General features: G+C 32.7%; 1 protein-coding gene across 1 annotated transcript in view; it reads left to right on the forward strand.

The window, feature by feature from the left end:
- The first annotated feature begins 2,130 nt into the window (after positions 1 to 2,130).
- LOC123705274 (inhibitory POU protein) overlaps positions 2,131 to 19,791 on the forward strand; it is a 31,205-nt gene continuing 13,544 nt past the window's right edge. Inside the window, exon 1 of the mRNA XM_045653990.1 lies at positions 2,131 to 2,385. Coding sequence (XP_045509946.1) covers positions 2,263 to 2,385 — 123 coding nt within the window. The 5' untranslated portion in view covers positions 2,131 to 2,262. The remainder of the gene's footprint in view (positions 2,386 to 19,791) is intronic.

Below are 19,791 nucleotides of genomic sequence, written 5' to 3' on the forward strand. Positions count from 1 at the left end.
TGTGCTTCCATTGTTAATTGAGTATATGAATAATAATATTTATATTAATGGACTACTAAAATGGTCTTCAGTTACGTTCTCGTTCGGTGGAAGAGATAATGGAACGGAGTTAATTTGCCGATAACGATTATTCACGTTATTTTAAACGATATCATGCGAGTTTTCCAGTGAACAATGATGCAGAATTATTGCTGTTATGTTTGAGTTGTTGATTTTGAAGCGAAACTTCTTTAGGCGCGTTGAGAGTTAAATTCCAATGTCGCGTCATGGCGATACCGTCACGTCATGTAGTAAGGAGACGATTTTGGTTAATCTTTGAATATTGCCAAAGATTGTTCACTTGTAACACATCTTTAATCTTTTTTTGTATTTAAAAATTTTCAAGCTTTAACTCAATGACAGCTTTACAAGCTAAAACTTTTACTTATAAGTTTCTAGCGCAGTCAAAGAAAAACCCGCATAGTTCCCGTTCCCGTAGGATTTCCGGGATAAAACCTATCCTATGTCCCGGGGTAAAAAGTAGCCTATGTGCTTTCTCGGGTATCAAAATATCTCTATACCAAATTTCATGCAAATTGGTTCTGTAGTTAAGGCGTGATTGAGTAACATATCCTACAGACAGACAAAGTTACTTTCGCATTTATAATATTAAAGTATGGATGTCGTATCTGTTTGTAAACATTAGACAGGAACATTAAACGAAAATATTTTAAATATTTTACCTATATGACAGTGTGTTCAAATTATTTATTCTGTGACCTATATTTGTATTATAAACTATTTTTAACTAATTTAACTGAGTGTTAACAAGATGAAATAACTATTCGAGAGAGGAAATACAATTTAGTTGTTGTTAGAAATAGACTTAAATGGTTTAATCTATACTAATATTATAAAGCTGAAGAGTTTGTTTGAACGCACTAATCTCGGGAACTACTGGTCCGATTTAAAAAATTCTTTCGGTGTTAGATAGCTCATTTATCGAGGAAGGTTATAGGCTATATATCATCACGGTACGACCAACAGGAGTGGAGCCACGGGGGTGAAACCGCGCGGAGCAGCTAGTTAATTATAATAGACGTGTGCTCTTGTACTAATTTAACTAAACTTAAAATCAATTAGCTAGACAGTAGACACCTAGGGGCTAAAATGTAAGAAATTTAATATCCGTTGTTCGTACCTTTAGGTTTTTTTTCGAAAGCAGAATTATCTGGCGCACAGCTCTCATAGCAGAAATAGGGAAACGGTTGACTTTGATATATATGTCTACCATTTCAGTGCAATCTAACTATGGGTATATTTGTCCTGTAGGTAGCTTGGTAACTCTATATAAAATACTGTTTTTAAGTCTAGGGGAAAAGCTTGTTGATGATATGTAGTATGCATTCGGACTTAATGTTACCAATATTGATATGTGTTGACTAATCGACTTATGTTTTCATGAAATGTTCGATACAGTTAATTAGTCAGTTCATGGAGCTTATGTTGAATATTACGAGAACTTACAGTTACATCGAATGCAATTAATATTTTTAGTAACTCAGTTAAATTTATGAAAATAATTAATGTAGTAGGTAGGTATATGGACTTAAAGATATTTTTAACATAATGTTGAATTGTAAAGTTAAGATGCTGTTATTTAATTTTGTAATATTAGGTTAGTGGACCAAAAAAATAATTTAACTATTGTCTTAAAAACTTAAAATATAATATTCTTTATTTTTATATAAATGGAAATATAGGCGATATACCTATAAAGTTTAATAGTCATACTTCTATTTGTCTCTGTAAACCTGAGATGCCTCTGCCAAATGATCACCGGCACGACAATATCCTGTCGACCGCATATGACGGCCGGCGTCCGTCTGATATCTAATAAGCATAATGAAGGGCTGTGCCAATCGCTTCACGGGCGATCCGTCAATCTTTCCGAGTTAGAAGCGTGAAAAGGTAACAGACACGAGAAGTGAATGGACCAATTAAATAATTCAGTTAATCGTGAAGCCGCCGGCGGCGACGTAAACATGCGTGAGAGGGACGACGTGTTGCCGGAGGAGGGCTCGTGGAGGGGCGAGGGCGTGGCCCGTGACGTCATGCGGCACCCGACTCAGTCGGTTATCACCCGGCGAATAGAGCGGTCGTGGCGACGCGTCGCCGTTTTCAACCCCAAAGTACGAGAAAGTCGCCAAAATTTTCGACCGGCAGTATCACTCACCTTCCAAGGTGCTGAAGTTGGAGGACGACCCGTGGGGGTCATGTGCCATGTACTCGCCGGAGAAGATGAAGTCCGGCGGGGGTCTCATGGCGCCCCCGGGCTGCTTCCCGGGTCGGTACAGTCCCACGTACCGCAGCACCGACCCGCGCCGCTGCGTACCCAACCCCTCGGTGAGTCCATTCTGATTCTCTTCCATGACCTTCCCGCGTCGATAGATCGTCCAAGTACATTGACACTTAGGCTCAGCTCCGACAGGAGTCGACATAAACAACTTTTAAACACATTACAAATAAACAAACTAATTCCTTCCTTTTCAGGTTATTCGCTGTGCGTTTATGTCTAATGTATGCTTTTTGCTTATGCGACTTTTGGAGCTCCATTTACCTCGTGCCTTGTGATGCGAATTATTAATTTCTGATTGCATAATTTTCAAAGTTTAATAGCTTAAAGAAAATTAAAAATTATAGTATATACTAACTACTTTAAAAAATGTTGATACTAAATATTAAACTGAAATAGCATTAAAATAAATTTCAAATTTAAATTAGGTACATCAATATTTTTAATAATACATATTAAAATGAATAAAAAATATATTTGTCTAGAACAACTATAAAGTAACGTGCTGGAAAAAAAATGTTTGAAATTATTATTACAGGTTAATTAATTGAATGTTTAATTCATGTGTTTACATAAATAACAGTTCTAAATATTACCATTTACTAACCAGGCTTATCGTTTTGTAAATTTTAAAATTTAAATTGTAAAACTTGGCCGGCCGACGGCGGCGGAAATCCCGTCGGCCGTCGCGCTTATTGGAGTTAAATTACTTTCTTCACCTGTGAAGGAAATAAAATTTTATTTCAGTGATTCCAGACTGTACACGCAGGTGTATAAAATTTTTTGCAGCATTATACAGACTGGATATTGTTGTTGTTGTATACATAAATGTGCATTAAATTATTTTAAATGTAAGTAAATATTGAAACTGGAAATATACTGTAGTTTTAAAAGTGTATTAATAATATACGGGTTTAAATAAATTGTCCCAATAATTTTTTGCAGATTAAATATGTATTCAATTTAAACAAAATATATTGTATTTGAATAAATAGTTTAAACTTAACAACTATATTATATATTAACTAATTTGAGTTATTGTGAATAGATTGCATGTCTACGCTCGTAGACGCGTCTACAAGCGTAGCCATTGGAAGTCTACACATCCGATGCGTAATGCGCGTAGCGGGTCTACAGAATTAATTTAGTTACGGGCAAATATAATTTAATAAAATGTTGTTATTATCGATATAAATATTCGGAAATTAATAATATTTTGTCATTTAAAGAAAAAACACAAATATAAACACAAAACTCACGGATAATTTAAAATAAGAAAATAAATATTCAATACAGTTTTCCAATGCACAAATAGCATTGAAATTTATGCAGTCAGATATTTGTATGGATTTTAATAAATTTCTTTTTTAGGTGATGTTGGAAAACTCGTGATTATGACCCTGGTTCTGCAAGACAACAAATTTATTATTATGTTTATTTAAAGTTATGTATTTCAGATTTTTATTACTAATAACCGTGTCCTTATTTCTACATTTCACCACAATTACACACACACACACACACACACACACACATTATGATAAAATTAAATAATTTCAGCCGTAATTCAAGTGAGAGTACTATAGATTTAAAATAAATGATGTAATTAATTCAAAAATATAATAAAAAAACCTAAACCTAAAAACGCTAAACCGTATTAAATATTTCCTTTATAATTATTATATATATCTTCTAACATTATCTCTTTAAGCTTGCTTTAAGCACGATTTTTCACAACGGTGACAAAGTATATAAAGCAGATGCATTAAATATTAAGTTGAACATGCTTCCTGTTTTGATTGCTACTTAAAATGTTAAAGGACACTAAACATATCTGTATAAAGTCTCATTGTTATATAAAATATTATATTTGTACTTAAATTTTAACGAACTCTTAAATTTTAGTTGAGGAATAAAACTTTAGGTATGAACTTGTTATTCTACGCAACGGATTTTGATGCGGTTTTTTTTAATAGATAGAGTTATTCAAGTGGAAGGTTTTAGTATATAATTTATTAGGGTTTTAGAAAAGCGCACGAAACCGCGGGTGGAAACGTAGTACGGTAATAATTTCGAGAAATATTTATGGGGGTACCTATATAGGTACTTTTTATATTACTGGCCGTCCGTCGAAGCTGATGAGAAAATTGCATCAATCAGGTTTTCTTTCGCAAACTTTCATTATTTCAAAAGTTGTACTTAGAAGTTATAAAAGAAAATAAACGCCAGCATAACTCTCGTTCTAAAAGAATGCGGTTACATTATAAAAAATTACAAATACCTAATTTCAAATTCAAAATATCATTCATTTATTATTTATTTTCCTAATTATGTGGGGTAATACTTAAAACAAGCATGGATGGACTTTTGTAGGTTTTTTTTTATATTAAAGTTGACATAGAATTAATACTAACAATTTGGTTCACAATGGTAGAAGAAAAGGACCATCAACCATCACTAATGAGAAAAAATCTAAATAAAATTGATACAATATTTCTTCTAGATATATTTAGATTGGTTGCTTGATTTTTCGTCTGATTGAAAATAAAATTTTCATCTTTCCATAGCTGTAAAAATGATTTTTTATACCAATATTTAGAACAATAAAGGAGAAATGCGGATTATTTTAATTTGTTATATTTATCAAATTATTTATATATTATATACTTATCGAATTCGTTTTACAAATAATGATTATTATAGTTAGGCACCTACATGAGATAATTCTTAATAAAACTAATAGTTATTCAACTATTCAATTATCTATTTCTTATTTTATAAAACTAGGCAAGTTTTTTCATATTATCGTTTTTTCATACTAATATTTTATTATTCATTGAATTGAATGTTATTCATAAATTTAATACGCAATACATTAAATGTTTAATCTTTGCAAAGGCTCTTGAGATATCACGGGAAATTTATTTTATTGTTTCTTTTACATAGATTATGAAGTTTTTAAATTATCACTGAGACACAAATATTATTGGAATACAAATAAGGGGATTAATCCTATTTGTCATTATCCGAAGTAAACAGTATGCTTTTATATTTGGTATTTAATAAGGATTATCCTTCATTCTTGTTTCTAATCCACTTCATAATCAATTAAATAGTGTTTAAGATAACTTACTCTAAAAAAAGTAATATCCAGTTTGCATTTTAATATTTTCCGTAAGTCAAAGATTATGAGAGTAATTTTTAATCGTAGTATAAATTATATTGGTATATACGAACAAATACAATTGATCGCCTATAACATAAATAAATATTACAATAAAAATAATTTAAATTGTTACGCTAACTTTGCTTTCAATTGTTGTGATTGTTTAAATTATGACTTTGTAAGTTGAAACCAGATTTAAATTATGATGTGTATTTTTGAATGCAGGTTTAGAGGATATGAAACAATTGAATAAACCGTTAAAATAAATAGTGAAAACGAAACGACGATGAATATAAAATTATTTTATGGAATCAATTTTATAAAGTAGGTAAAATATGAATGATAATTGTGAATAAATAGGCGTAATGTAACATTTTTGGATATTTCTCGTTTTATTTTTACAAATTTGTTATGGCCATTTTACTCATTAGGTTAAGTACTTTCGATATCAGTTTAAATTTTTTTGATATCTGCAATAGTTACTGAATAATCGCTTGTGCACACTTAACGATTACACCCTGTATAACAATAAAATTACATAATATGGATAATAATGTTTCAATATACCGCTCTATCTGCGTTTTTCCTCCTTATAGGAAGTTGTTTGACGAAATGTGCTTAAAAAACTGAAAGTGATTACTGGCAATTCTGTTCTCGTTGCAATTTGCATTGAACTGTGTCATCATTTAGTATATCATTACACTATGAATATGTAAATTATTGATTGTTCTTGTTTTAACATAAGATACATACATGTAATTAATAGAACATATTTCTTCAATTCTCGTTTTTCACTTATTTTCAAATACATGAATAATTTATAGATAGTAATAACTAATATTACTTATATTTATTATAATAATTAATCACAAGCATCGAATATTTTACTTGTCTGTCTAAAAAGAGTTTTTTTTAAGATGTTACAAGAACATAGAACATTGGAAGCCCAAAAATAATGATATAATGTCATTGAGATAATATTACTACGTATGTAGGAGACACCACGAACAAAATCTGTGCGCCATTTTTTTGCTCTAAGTTTTAAAAATTATTATTTAGAATTTATATTTTTTTGGTTTTATGGCATTCAAATGCTTTATAAATATAAATTTATAAAGAATAGAAAAAATTCGATCACGAGGCGGGACTCTGAGTTGGTAACGCATCCGCCCCGGAATGGCGCGAAGGATGCGAGTTCGAGTCCCGCCTCGTGATCGAATTTTTTCTATTCTTTATAAATTTATAATTATTATCTAGTTAGGTAGGTACTTACCGATGAAAGTTATTCCTTTGCACTTTTCTGTATTATTTGTGCAATATCGTAAAACACACGAAGGCATATTTGATGAGTTTCACTTTAAAGCAAATAAAAAATGAGCGTCCAGTTAAGCCATATGGCTAATGGTGAGCGGAACATATCACTTATATGTTCCGCTAGTAGGCGGTGTCGTCTCCATATGTATATCTCAATGTATAATGTATATAAAGTTCCTTTACCGTTCTTAATATTTGAAAAAAATGTATCTTTTTCTACATATTTCAGTATCTGAAAATTTTCTGAGCCACAAAGGTTGACTGATTTAGGTAGGCAATGTAATTGTTATATTGGCCTACTAAGTAATTTTGTTTCTTAGTTATTTCATTCGAAAATAAATTAATTACTAATATTTAATACTTTACATTCTAAAATAATTAAAATGTAGAGTTTTTCAAATTTGTTTTTCAATCGTTGTTTATTATTAATACGCCTGTTCAAGAAAAATTCATCTGACAAAGCAGTATATATTAGAAGTAAAAATAAAGAAGTAATTTAGAACTAAACTAAAGTAAATTTGGATATCGAAATTTAGTTTTACATGCATATCACAGATTTGTATTTTTAATCATGTTAAATAACCATTGAAAACGCTCATCAGAAATCAATAGTTTTCTAGACATGCGACGAAAACAAACCACTCTTGTAAAGAAAAACCCCAATTAGACACACGCCTTAAACCTCACGAAATACCAGAAATAGTTTACGTAAAATGACTTGAACACAGAAAATATACTCGAATGTAATTTCATTCCACATAAGTACATATAGAGCGAAGAAAGGAGCTATTATAGGGTATTATGTCGTATAGGTATTGTATGTAGTCTAGAATACGTCGATTAACGTCGCGATCCGCAATTATTACCGAGTCTAATTTCCATTGTCTCTAATACCTATGTAAATGTTCAAGGGTTTGCTTATAAAGACAATTACTGTCACTTTTAGATGGTAAATACGTACATAAAAAATGAAGTTCTGCCTATAATGAAGTATTTTATGTGGAACTAAATCGACTGTTTTGCGAATGAGTAGACATTATACTTTTTATTTGTGTTAGTACAATTTTCTTGAAATGTTTTGACATGACTTTTTAACTCTTGACATTTATCAATACCTATTTTTATGACACCGCGGGCATCCGAGATGGTGGGATGGGATGGTGGGATGGTGGAAATGTATCCGCAAAGTGAAAATTGGCTGCCAATATTTTGGATACCTAATTGGGAAAAATAAAGGAATGATGGTGGGAATAAAAGATTAGGCTGGGATTATTGAGAAAAAGTAGGTATACGTGACCTCCTCCAATCATATTAGTAGAAGAACAAAAATATAGGTAGTAATAGGTATTCGCGTGCAACTATTTAATACCAATCTTCTGTGAGGGTGTTGTACCTTCCCCGGTGCAAGCTGGCCCAATTCGTGCCGAAGCAAGCTTGACTCCCGCATGAAAATCTAAATTCTAGTGCTCCAACAAAAAAGTAAATAATGTGATATTGTAGACTTCAATTTATTTCTCTTTTTCTTATCTCTATATATATTCGTTAAATTGGTTTCTGGCTTCGTTAAGTCATAAATGCATTATTCTTTAATATATAGGTATCATAATAAAACGACAAAGCAATGTAAGCCTGCACGCCTTGTAATCTTCTTCACGCAGTATATATTCTTATTGTAAAACGAATACATTTAATTAAAGTCACAGCTGACTTCTTACAAAACAAGCGAATAATGTTGAAAATGTTCCTTCTTCCACACATTAAAGAATTACGAGTGTATCGTCTCCACGGCTGTTTAATCGTGCTATTTATTATGTCCGTTTAGTTTACAATAAAAGACGCCTTGCAGGCGGCAAGCGCAGGTACAAAAGGCCATTAACCAACAACTGTAAGCGATGTTTAACCGCCTATTGGCGTGACAGAACCGTTTTAATGAACTATGAACGCGAAATTGATTCCCCATTAGTGATCGGACAGCAATATAAATAAAAACAATATTTCTCCAAACCGCCTCTGTTTATATCCCTTCCATTTTAACAAACATAAAATAATGTATAAAAAACAAATACTAATATAAATACACGCCACCGCAGATTTTTTACCACGGAAGGCAAATCAAATAAGTAACGTCATTATCCAAAATTAAGCGGAAATTAACACGTACGCGAACCGTCTGTTTAACAAATAAAACAAAACATGGTTTCGTAGTATAGCTCGAAAGCTATACTCTACATAGCGGCAAATCTCACGTATAGGCGCAAGGTTTTATTGCATTTCTGCTTCGGATCTACACCTATCTCGTTTTAGCACGTAGTGTATTTTGCAATAGGGAGTGAGACAGGTAGAGAGAGCCGGTGCTATCTTATTTTATTCATGGAGGCGAGAAGCACACCGTACAGTGAGACAGACGTATGGAGAATTGTTCGCGAGGAGCAAGGACGGACGATGCCTCTCATGACCGACTGCAAACAAAACATAGACGAGGGTGAGAGGCCACCGACGATTGTTATTCGACTTATATAGCAACGTCTACGTTCATAAAGGAGGAATGATAATAATAATAAAAAAGAAAATGCATCTATTGAATCGTTTGATCATAATATGCAAATCAATCGCGTTAATAAATAATAAAAAATATTCCGCTTTTGAAATGGATATTTATTTCGAATTTTCTCTGAAATAAGTATAAATATAAAAGAATAATAAAAGTCGCTACATAAAGTCATCCTTATACATCGCTTTAATTCGATTTTAAAAACTTTTATATTTTATTTTATTCTTGCGTCAGAAGAAGAGCGGTTTTTGAGCGGTTATCTCAATTTCTATAGCAGCAGCTGTAGTTTATCAACAGTATTATAATGAGGGATTTTGATAAATTAATATTTCTTATTAAAAACTTACACAGTGTTGTTAGTACAAAAAAATCTCTATCTCTTGCATTGCACGTTTTATACGCGGAAAAAATAAATTTACACATATCTACTTATATGGCCTTACAAATAAACGTAGGTAGTATATTGAATATAACTTAAATAATAGCGAAAAACATGACAAATATACGTTCCTATAGCTTATACTAATCCTTAGTAATGTTAAATATTGGCTCTACCAACCTTACTGCAAGTTTAAACTCAGCATAGCATCAATAATATTATGATTTCTTAATTTTAATGTAATGCAATGCAAAAAGAATAATAAATAAAAACTCACAGTTACATAGTAAAAAAATAACAAAGAATATCGAGTAAACGAAAGATTTTCAGGATTTGTGTTAAATCGATAAATCAAATCAAACGTTGACTTGATATGACGGACAGCGGACGTAAATTTATTCTTAGCATGCCCAATCTATTCTATATTGAGAAAAGTTATTCTAATTTTATGTCTACTACGTTCTTTTCTAATGTTTTTGTATGTTGTGTTTATCTGTAAGTTTGCAAATTCTTTATAGAAAATTTAATGAAATGCTCCTATTGCCAGACCCACTACGAATTAAATTGGAATGTAACTATTGTAAGAATAGTCATGTATTCATTATATTATTTATTGAGTAATAAATACTATCAACTGGGCATACCCACTATACAGATAGCTTTCATTAAGTTCATCAAAAATGGTTTGCTCTACCATAGTGCAAAATAAATTTTGTGAAATATTCCTTCCTACTTATAACTGGTATTCCTTATAACTGTAGGGTATTATTTTAATGCCATAAAAATATACTTATACTTACGAAAAACTAGGTGCACTAAAAAGCAGGACATACATTATTAATGCTATTTTAAGAAATTGCACCAAAGTTTAGAATTCAGAAAGGGGCTGACATTCTGTTTGTATACAAGTTGCATACAATCGCTCTTCCCGTGTACGGATTGTCGTGTAAGGAGGACGTTTAGCCCGCATTCTGTATTATGCATACGACTGACCATTGGATGACAGGAACATTCAGACGTCGCAGTGCAAGATCTGTACTTGCATATCTTATTTAGCATCCAATTCTAAAATAACACACAACAAACGTTACGACTTACGATATATGGCCACAAGAAAACATCATACATTATAGAAAAATGCATTTGCGTCACATTTCTTAAAATAAACACACAAAGTACACGTTTCAGTCGGCTCACGATATATTGCGATTAATGGGTCTCATGCTAACTGAGTAATAAGTGTTTCTTATTAAAAAGAAAACAAGGTGACGTGTGAGCGGCTCGCAAACTAACAATTCGGTTAACGTTACACACTCAATTATGAGTTAACTGCACCACGAGTTAACTCGGAATGTGTCGCTAACTACAGGTTAAATATTCAGCGACTAGCCGTATTGTACGGTACCTACTAGACGATAGTATGGAAATACGCTCAGTGTTTGGTTTGCCTTACATATTATTGTGTGGCGCTTATCATTACACTTTCTAGGTTAATGCTTCTATATTATCTTTTTTTTATATTATTAGCTTTATAAAACTAATATTAACTTAATAAAATTCTGTTTTACTTTGGAAGAATGCCATTGTAAAGCGGTAAACACGTCAGATTTTAATAATTTTAGCCATCATTATGAAATGAACGAAGTTATTAATTTTAATAAACACAGTTTATTTCCAGACTATGTCTCTTTAGCAATGTTTTATATCTTACCTGGTAATACCTACTTTAATTATGCCGAGGTTTTGCGCTTCATTTTGAGTAAAAAAAATAATAATAATAAAAAGCTTAAATAAAAATCAGAGGTATATCTAAACGTTTCTATAAACAAAACAAACAAACGAAAATACTTTCATCAAATTCCTAAGTGCAATATATCTATACGTTATGTAGTTGAGTTCTGTCTTCACTCTTACTAAATGTAGGTACAACCCTCTAATAAACCTATAAAATAGTAAACAAAGATTGAACGTTGACTTTCACCCTTTTCTTTTTAATCAACATCAAAGTTAGATCAAATTTGATGTATGAATTGATTATTTAAATAACAATAAGTTGTTAAAGTTTCCGAAACATTCTCATACGTTCAGCGGTGTTCCGTTGTCCAATAGATGGTTCATTAGGCAGTCTCAGTGAAGCAAGCTTGTCGGAGTGGCGGCCGACTGTAGTAACTGGCGGTTTCAGTAAATTATTAATATTACTGGATTTATTCCGTGATTTAAATCCGCGTCTCTATATATATTTTGGTTTATGATTGCATATCCGATTGTGCGATCAAGTTGTTAATTTACCTTTTATTTTAACGAAATACTAATTATTATTTGGATTAAATAATATATCTTTTTTAATATGTCACCTCTGTGAAAAGAATGTACTATTTAAAAGGGGATTAAGGGGATATGTATGACATGAGCTTATTACTTATGATGATATTGTAACGAATCAATTAGTTTTTCTTTATTTTTCTTGTCTACCGAAATTCCGTTGACTTACAACCTTAACTTTACCTTAAAAACTAAACTTAATTATTTTAAAAATTGAAATATTTTTACATTTAAAATATTTAGCTATACTAAAATAAAGCCATTTAACCATACCTCCTACGACCAAATAAATATGTTTTAAAGTGGATAATAAATGTACGTACAAACATAATAGAAACGTTAAAGTGAATGCCAAAAGCTTAAAAGTAAATTTAATGTATCATCAAGATCATGTTATGGTGACTCGTCATTTGAGATGCGCCGAGTGTTGGCGAGCAAACGCTTAAACTTTTCCTCTATAGAGTAGTTCCCAAAACCTGTTAAGCTTCAAGACTCTGGTATTTTAATAACTGAGAGCGCGACGGCGCTGCTTCGTAAACTTGAAATTAACTTGGTGCCCACGGGAGAAATATGCACTATGCTATGAATACGGGTTCTGCTTCTATTGTTACGCGCTATAACAAGGTTCCATGTACCTACCTGCGATAGATACTCGCCTACTCTCTTGGGCTTTACACTGCGCTACGCGGTATATATTATCCCACCAAAAACATTTTCATGTAAAATGTTGCCAAGACGAGCCCATATGACTCGCACTGTCAAAAAGTTATCAGATCTCATGTAGAGCCAAGCTTCTAACACTACACGCCCTAACTCTACAAGGCCTAACTTCACAAACTCTACACCTTAGTCAAAATATGTGGCTTGGCCGTTCGTTACTACAAGAACTATTGTATAACACAAAAGTAATGAACAGTGAATTAATTTTTCACCTTACGCCGATGTGAATGTAACGAACGGCCAAGCCACGTATTTTGACTAAGGTGTAGAGTTTGTGAAGTTAGGCCTTGTAGAGTTAGGGCGTGTAGTGTTAGAAGCTTGGCTCTACATGAGATCTGATAACTTTTTGACAGTGCGAGTCATATGGGCTCGTCTTGGCAACATTTTACATGAAAATGTTTTTGGTGGGATTTCATTTCTTTTTGTAAGTTGTATGTAACAAAATTTTATATGTCGATTAAACTTTTAATTTTTTTTTAATAAACATATATATATCTAGGGGAACCAAGTTTTAGATTATTAGATTAGACCTCTAGCGTCATCAAAATTTAATTTAAAATTACAGGTCTCATACAATCTCCCATCCCCTAGTTTAAGGGGATGGGGGATGAAAGTTACAAGTTTTATAATTTTTTTGTTGTTTGTGTGCTAATACTAGCTTACATACAAAATTTCAGCTTTCTAGGACATTAGGAAATACCATAAGAATTTTGATGATCATCAGTGAGTCAGTGACGAAATTAGCGTTTTTTAGATATAAATAAAATCTGAAGTATAAAAGCTAATGTCATTAAAACTTAATATGTTCAATAAGTCCGCTATTGACAATATATCCCGAAAATTTTGTTGATCTAGCATAATCCAAACCCAAGTTATGAGGGTTCAAAAAAACGTCGAAGCGCTTCGAGAAAAGGTAGGTAGTGCCCGTCGCTTGTTCGCTTGGCTCGTCTTGGCGGGGGCACTACCGTGCCCCCAGATTTGCTGTATACTGTATAGGCTAGAAAATAGTTATAAAATTTAAAATCGTAAATGTTGAATCAATTTAGATAGAGGGCAACATCTTTTTTTTAATAAAAATCTTTTACACTTCACTCTCCGCCGACGAAATCAAATATGATAATAAATATGAAACCGTAGAGAATATTTCAGAACGCGGGAATCACGCCGCTGTGGTTCGGTTGCATATTATCATATCTACATTTTACGGTTAAATTTACGCGTGCTATCATTTTTACGAGTAGCCCGTGGGAGCTCATAATCTGTCAGCCGGCTCGCTTTCAAGAAACGATCGATTCGATTACAGGCCGTTTCATTCTGTTCGATAACTCGTAGGCAGGGAATGTTTGTAAATTATAGCATGGACTTCAGCTCAACCGATAATGATAGGAACACTTTATAGATAAGAAGACGATTTCAAAGTTTTAGTTTTGTAATATTTCCTTCTGATTGAATAGTGAATTATTTAATTTAATTATGTAATTTTACATTTTTATTTTATCGTGACCATTTGAAGCTACAAAGGAGAATGTATTTAAAACAAGTCCAATTAAGATCCGTGTTTTAAGGAATAATTAAAAAAAAATAGGTAGCTTATAAAACACATGAATTGTTATTCATTGTAGGTATTTATATTTTGACAAATCAACAAATGTATTTGAAAATATATTTGTGCAATAAAAAGCAACCCTTTTGAGTTTACTAGGAGTATCGATTCATGCCGTGGTTGTAGTAAATTGGCGGTGTCATTTTGGGTTATTATTGTCGTTGTTTTACTTGTCCCGGTGCCACATGCTGGTTCTCACGGGCGGTCACGTAGTCGTAGCTAGAAAAACGTTTACTAGATACATGTGCATTACTAATTATAATTAATTACTCCTGTTACGAACACGCCGTCATGTGATATCACAACTGTGTTTGCTAGTGTGTGCTTTATTCGTTACAGTTTTATTTGTTTGAACCAATTTCACTGTGATATTTAATAAGTTGTGATATCAATAAATGGAACATAAAAGGCCTTGTTAGCTTTAATTCGAAATATTTTTTCAAATAACATTCAATAATACGCTATGAGCGTGAACGAGGAACGTAGTGAATAATATAATACATAAAAATGTACCTAATTATTGTTTATAGTATTTTTAATTTTGTTTGTATTTATGTTAAAGCTTTATGGAAACGTTCTGGTATAGGAGGTAGCAACGTTGACAAGGGAGAATTTTAGTATAGCGTTGGTTCTTTGATATACTGTTCCTTTTTCTATTTCGGTTAGAGTCCGGGCTGTCTGGCTGGCCGCAGTGGTTGCGTTTATTAGTGCGCATCTTATCTGTACAGGAAAATATCCTTAATTTAAAGTATTTTTACTGCAAGACGTTTTTTTCCTTTTTAAATAGGTGCCATACGCAATTTTTTATTTCAAAATAATTAAAATGTCATTGAAAAAAGTGAAATTCCATCAAGATGAGTCCCCGTAAAGGATAAGTTATCACTGTGTTACATAAACTATATAATATAATATTCATTTTACCATTTACAATTTTTTTGCAACAATCTACCATGGTGCCTTCTTTTCCCAACTAACCTCAAATAGGACGTTAAAGTAAACTTTATAAAAACCAAATAATATCATCAAATTCATATTTATACCCAAAAGTGTAATAAATATGAAGCCATCTATTGAAAATATTAGTTTACTAATTATTCAATATAAGTATTAAAAAAGGATAATATAATATAAGTAATAAAGTTTTTACTTACCTTTTAAGCGGACTCATGTTTTCACTTATTTTGATGGCTTTTTTTTAAAAAAAAAAAAAAAAAAACAAAAAAGTCCACGTATTTTAGAAAGGTAATAAACTCACGCTTCACTGTACTACTTGGTTGAAGATAACTTCTTGGAAGATTACTAATACTACACTACTACCTACATGTATTTCTCGTACCTACTTTCAACTTATAATATATTTAGAGTACAAATATATTATCTGCGACAAGATAGAAAATGTTTAAAATAGACACAAAGTTTTAAGCTGCATCGATTATAGCAGCGCTGAGTAAAATAGAACCTTTATATCTCCACCCTCTGGCTATGTACTTTCAGGGGTTACAGGCTTTTCCTTATGTCGATCGTCAACCCTTCAATACAGAGATCATACAAAAAGAAACCTTATGAACAACGTCTTAAGACTTCCTTTGTAAATATAACAGCATTTATGTAATGTTTGTTTTCTAAAATCCGAAGATTATATCGTCGATTACTTAAAATTAGAACAATCATAAATGTTAAAACAAACTTGTTAAAATGAAGCTAGTATAATAGGTTATTTGTAATAAAATCAGAAACCTGAAAATTATCAAAGTGAATTTCAATATTAGTCCTTCGATTTGCTGGTATTAAGCGGCCTGTAATCTAGTATACTTAATTACTGTGTAATTGAAACGCTGCTCGTATAATAACAGTAATGACATGATACGTAGAGCTATCATTGCATTCAGTTTGTATGCATTCGTTCAAATCACGGCGCGTCGGTTAGTGAACCGTGCTATTTAATTATTCTTAAAGATTGAACCCTCATTGAACCTATATGGGACTTTTACTCGTAGGTATAAGTCGATACCATGTCGATACAAACTTCGACGTGTATTCACTGATATTGTTATAAACATAAGAGGTACATTATCATTTTAAAGGCAGTTGGTCTCCTATCACCGATTATATTTTTAGATTAGGCACAAATTTACGACAAGTTTAATAAAATAGGTACACATTAAAATCATTTCGCAAAGCACAGATTATGTTTGTGATAAAACATTGAATCATTTTAATGCACTTATCCAGCCCTCGGCACTTGTGGATGCGAAGGTGCGATTAAAACTCATTGAGTGGTTGTAATTAGACGCACGTGCTTCTGTGGGCAGTCGCTCGGTGTTTGGGGACACTACTTCCGGTGTAAGGCACGCGATTTCACCAGTCTCTGACAGTTGTCACCAACATTTGTGCACACTTTTCGCAATCGAAAATCATCAATAAAATTTGGGTCGATTTTTTTTGTAGCTTAGAAAATCATAAATCTGAGTGGTTTATGATTTTAGAATTGAATAAATAAAAATCTAAATATATACAGAACCGAAGTATTTATGAAGTTGATTCACAATAAATAAATTGCGTAATAAGTTAACTGATAATATCTTATTCATCCTAAATTCGAACCGCGAACTCTCAATCGTCGGAGAGTAAACTTCAAACGACAGTATGTCAATAAAGCCAATAAACTCGTCGGAACTTTCTTAAGTAGGAACCGAACACAATTTATCGATTTGAGAAGGCCTCTGCTACCCTATACGTCACTTTACAACAGATATTGATAGTCGGTGACAGCAACCTACTGACGTCCCCTACATCAGCTTATCCTGCTAAATTTGTAGGCGTTAAATTTTGGGGACGCGTCAATTTCAACCTTAACTCGATACAATTAGAAGCAGCTTTTATTTTCACAACCGAATACCAAGTTTGTACAGTCAAGAAAAACTTACACGACATCTGGTAAAGTATTTTCTTTGATAAAACGTGCTGAGGTTTTCCCGATCGTAAGCTTAGGTGCATTTATTTTTTCTCTGGCTCAAATATCTTCTTTTCATAAATGTCGGGGCTCGGTTCGGTCATGAGATTTGGCTTAAACCCACTTTTATTATTCTGCAGATGCGGATTGTTCGATTGAGAGTGAAAGTTTATCTGGGTTGCGAATTGGTTTATGTGGGTCAATTATTGACAAGCGCGGACACAGCGCACCTAAAACTGAGTTAAATGTTGGTAGGTACAATTGGTATTTAATTTCAATGAATTGAATGATAATATTATAATGCGATAGAACGAAATGTTCAATTAAGCAATTTCAAATTAATTTATGGAAGTTGTATTGCATTATTAATTAATGTATATAAATTTTCCAAAGGTTGGTCATCGCTGAATAAAATTACGTACACCGGAACGGAAGTTTATAGTTAAGCAAGATGGCGGCCGGTGGGTCACGTGACCGCGGGATTCACCCCGGCTTCCGGCGCTCATTCACAAACATGTCAAGTGTATTGCGGGTAGTTAGATAATTATCGGCGTCATTACTTCAACCCCTAATGTTTTTATGAGTATTGTATTATAGCGGTGCATCTGTTATGATTTTACTGTTACGTGTAATCTGTGTAGGTACTGTGTCGTGCAAGCGGAAATTATTTTCACTTGAACAATTTGTGAAAGCGTTTTTTGTTGTTATAACTTATGGACTGTTTGAAGTTTAGGTACTTTAATTGCGTAGATATACCGTGTTATGAAAAAGCTTTCAACGATTTATAAAAAACTTTATCGAAAAAGAAAATAGAGCAGCGAAACATAAACCCAAAATACCATACCAAACCCTAAATAAAATATATTAAAAACGTAGTTATACCAAAACCAAAATGAATAATTCCTTTCCATCCGTTGCAAATATAAAATCAAATTGGCGTATCGAAAGACAATAATTGTATAAAATGAATCACCATTACATTTGACCAGTGCAGTGGCCCCTGTCCCTCAAAGGGCACAATAAAAAGCCGCCAAAACGTTGTGCGTCTGGCTGTCAGTCCGTCTGTGTCAATCAATTAGACTGGCGTAGAGCGCACTCTGGTACGCAGCGTCAAATCTGAGACCCCGCCCTATATTGATCAGGCCCGCCCCGTTGCGCTGAAATTCGTGGAGCGCTTTGCCGGTTGCCCCTAATCACTCTTTCGTGAGCTCTCTTGCTATGTTCTTCGGAGGCACACACTGGAACTATTTTACACAAGACAATGTGATGGTTTTAAACTTGAAGTACCTATCATTCAAGTAACTTAACGGATGATTATTTTTTATAAGCAACAACGTAAATAATTAATATAGTGTAAAGTTTATTTTTGTTGAATGTTACTTTTTGATAAATTTAAAATAAATAATTTAATAATTTTTTTATGATGGAAACCGATTACAATTTTGTCAATTTCATTCAGTAGAGTCTTTGTACCGAATTTTTGTAGAGTCGCTTTCTTTACCCACTGTATGAAATCCTATTTTATTGAAACAAAGTTCTTATAAAAATACACGCTTGTTACACATTTCTAAATATAATTTATTGTTTACAAAATAATGATAATGCAGACGATTTTTATAAGCTAAGGCTAAGGTAGTTTACTACCTGCTTGTAAATAGTAGGTAGCACTTATGATATGATAAGTAGTAAGTATATCAGCTTATTTAAAAAGTTAGTTGCATAAAAAAATATTAAAATTATTTAATAACATTTTTAGTAAATATTTTATATTATTAAATACGTAATATACCATTCCGGTCGTGGGAGGAAGTAAGTGCCTTAAGATCACTTTAAGGAAAATCGTCTAGCTTATCTTGCTCCGAGTGTATCCTATTCCCCCCTCCCTTTGTTTATGATCACACTCTTAATGGACTTTTATTATTGTTAGTGGTTGTTCCGGAGAATCTACTTAAGGGATATCCGCTAATTTCTGGTCTCGCTTAAGTGAATAAGGAAGCGGTTACATCTGCACCTTAAAATCTTGCCTTCCCTAGAACCCATTGACAATAACAATTAACGTTTTACGGTTATTGTTACAGCCGCGAGCTAATGCGGCGTATTATTCGGTTTAATACCTTCCATTAAGGGATATTTAGAGTAACGTGTATATTTTTTGATCGTATCAATTACCGCGCGGAGGCGGCGGCTCAATTTGCCTATCGGAGGACTTCGCTCATTACTGTTGTTAGAGAGTTGATCAAATCATGATTACAAACAGTAATTTTGTATGTTTGCGTTACATGGGGTTTGTTTGAAGTGTCCGTTGGGCGGTGATGCTAATTCAACTGATTAAAACAGCCAATCGGAATATCAAATCAGTGAGAAAAATATTAGATACTAGGTTTCCACCCGCGGCTTCGCCCGCACAGTCAAAGAAAAACCCTCATAGTTCCATTTCCTGAGGGATTT

This window comes from Colias croceus, chromosome Z (assembly GCF_905220415.1).
Source record: "Colias croceus chromosome Z, ilColCroc2.1".
Lineage (NCBI taxonomy): Eukaryota > Metazoa > Arthropoda > Insecta > Lepidoptera > Pieridae > Colias > Colias croceus.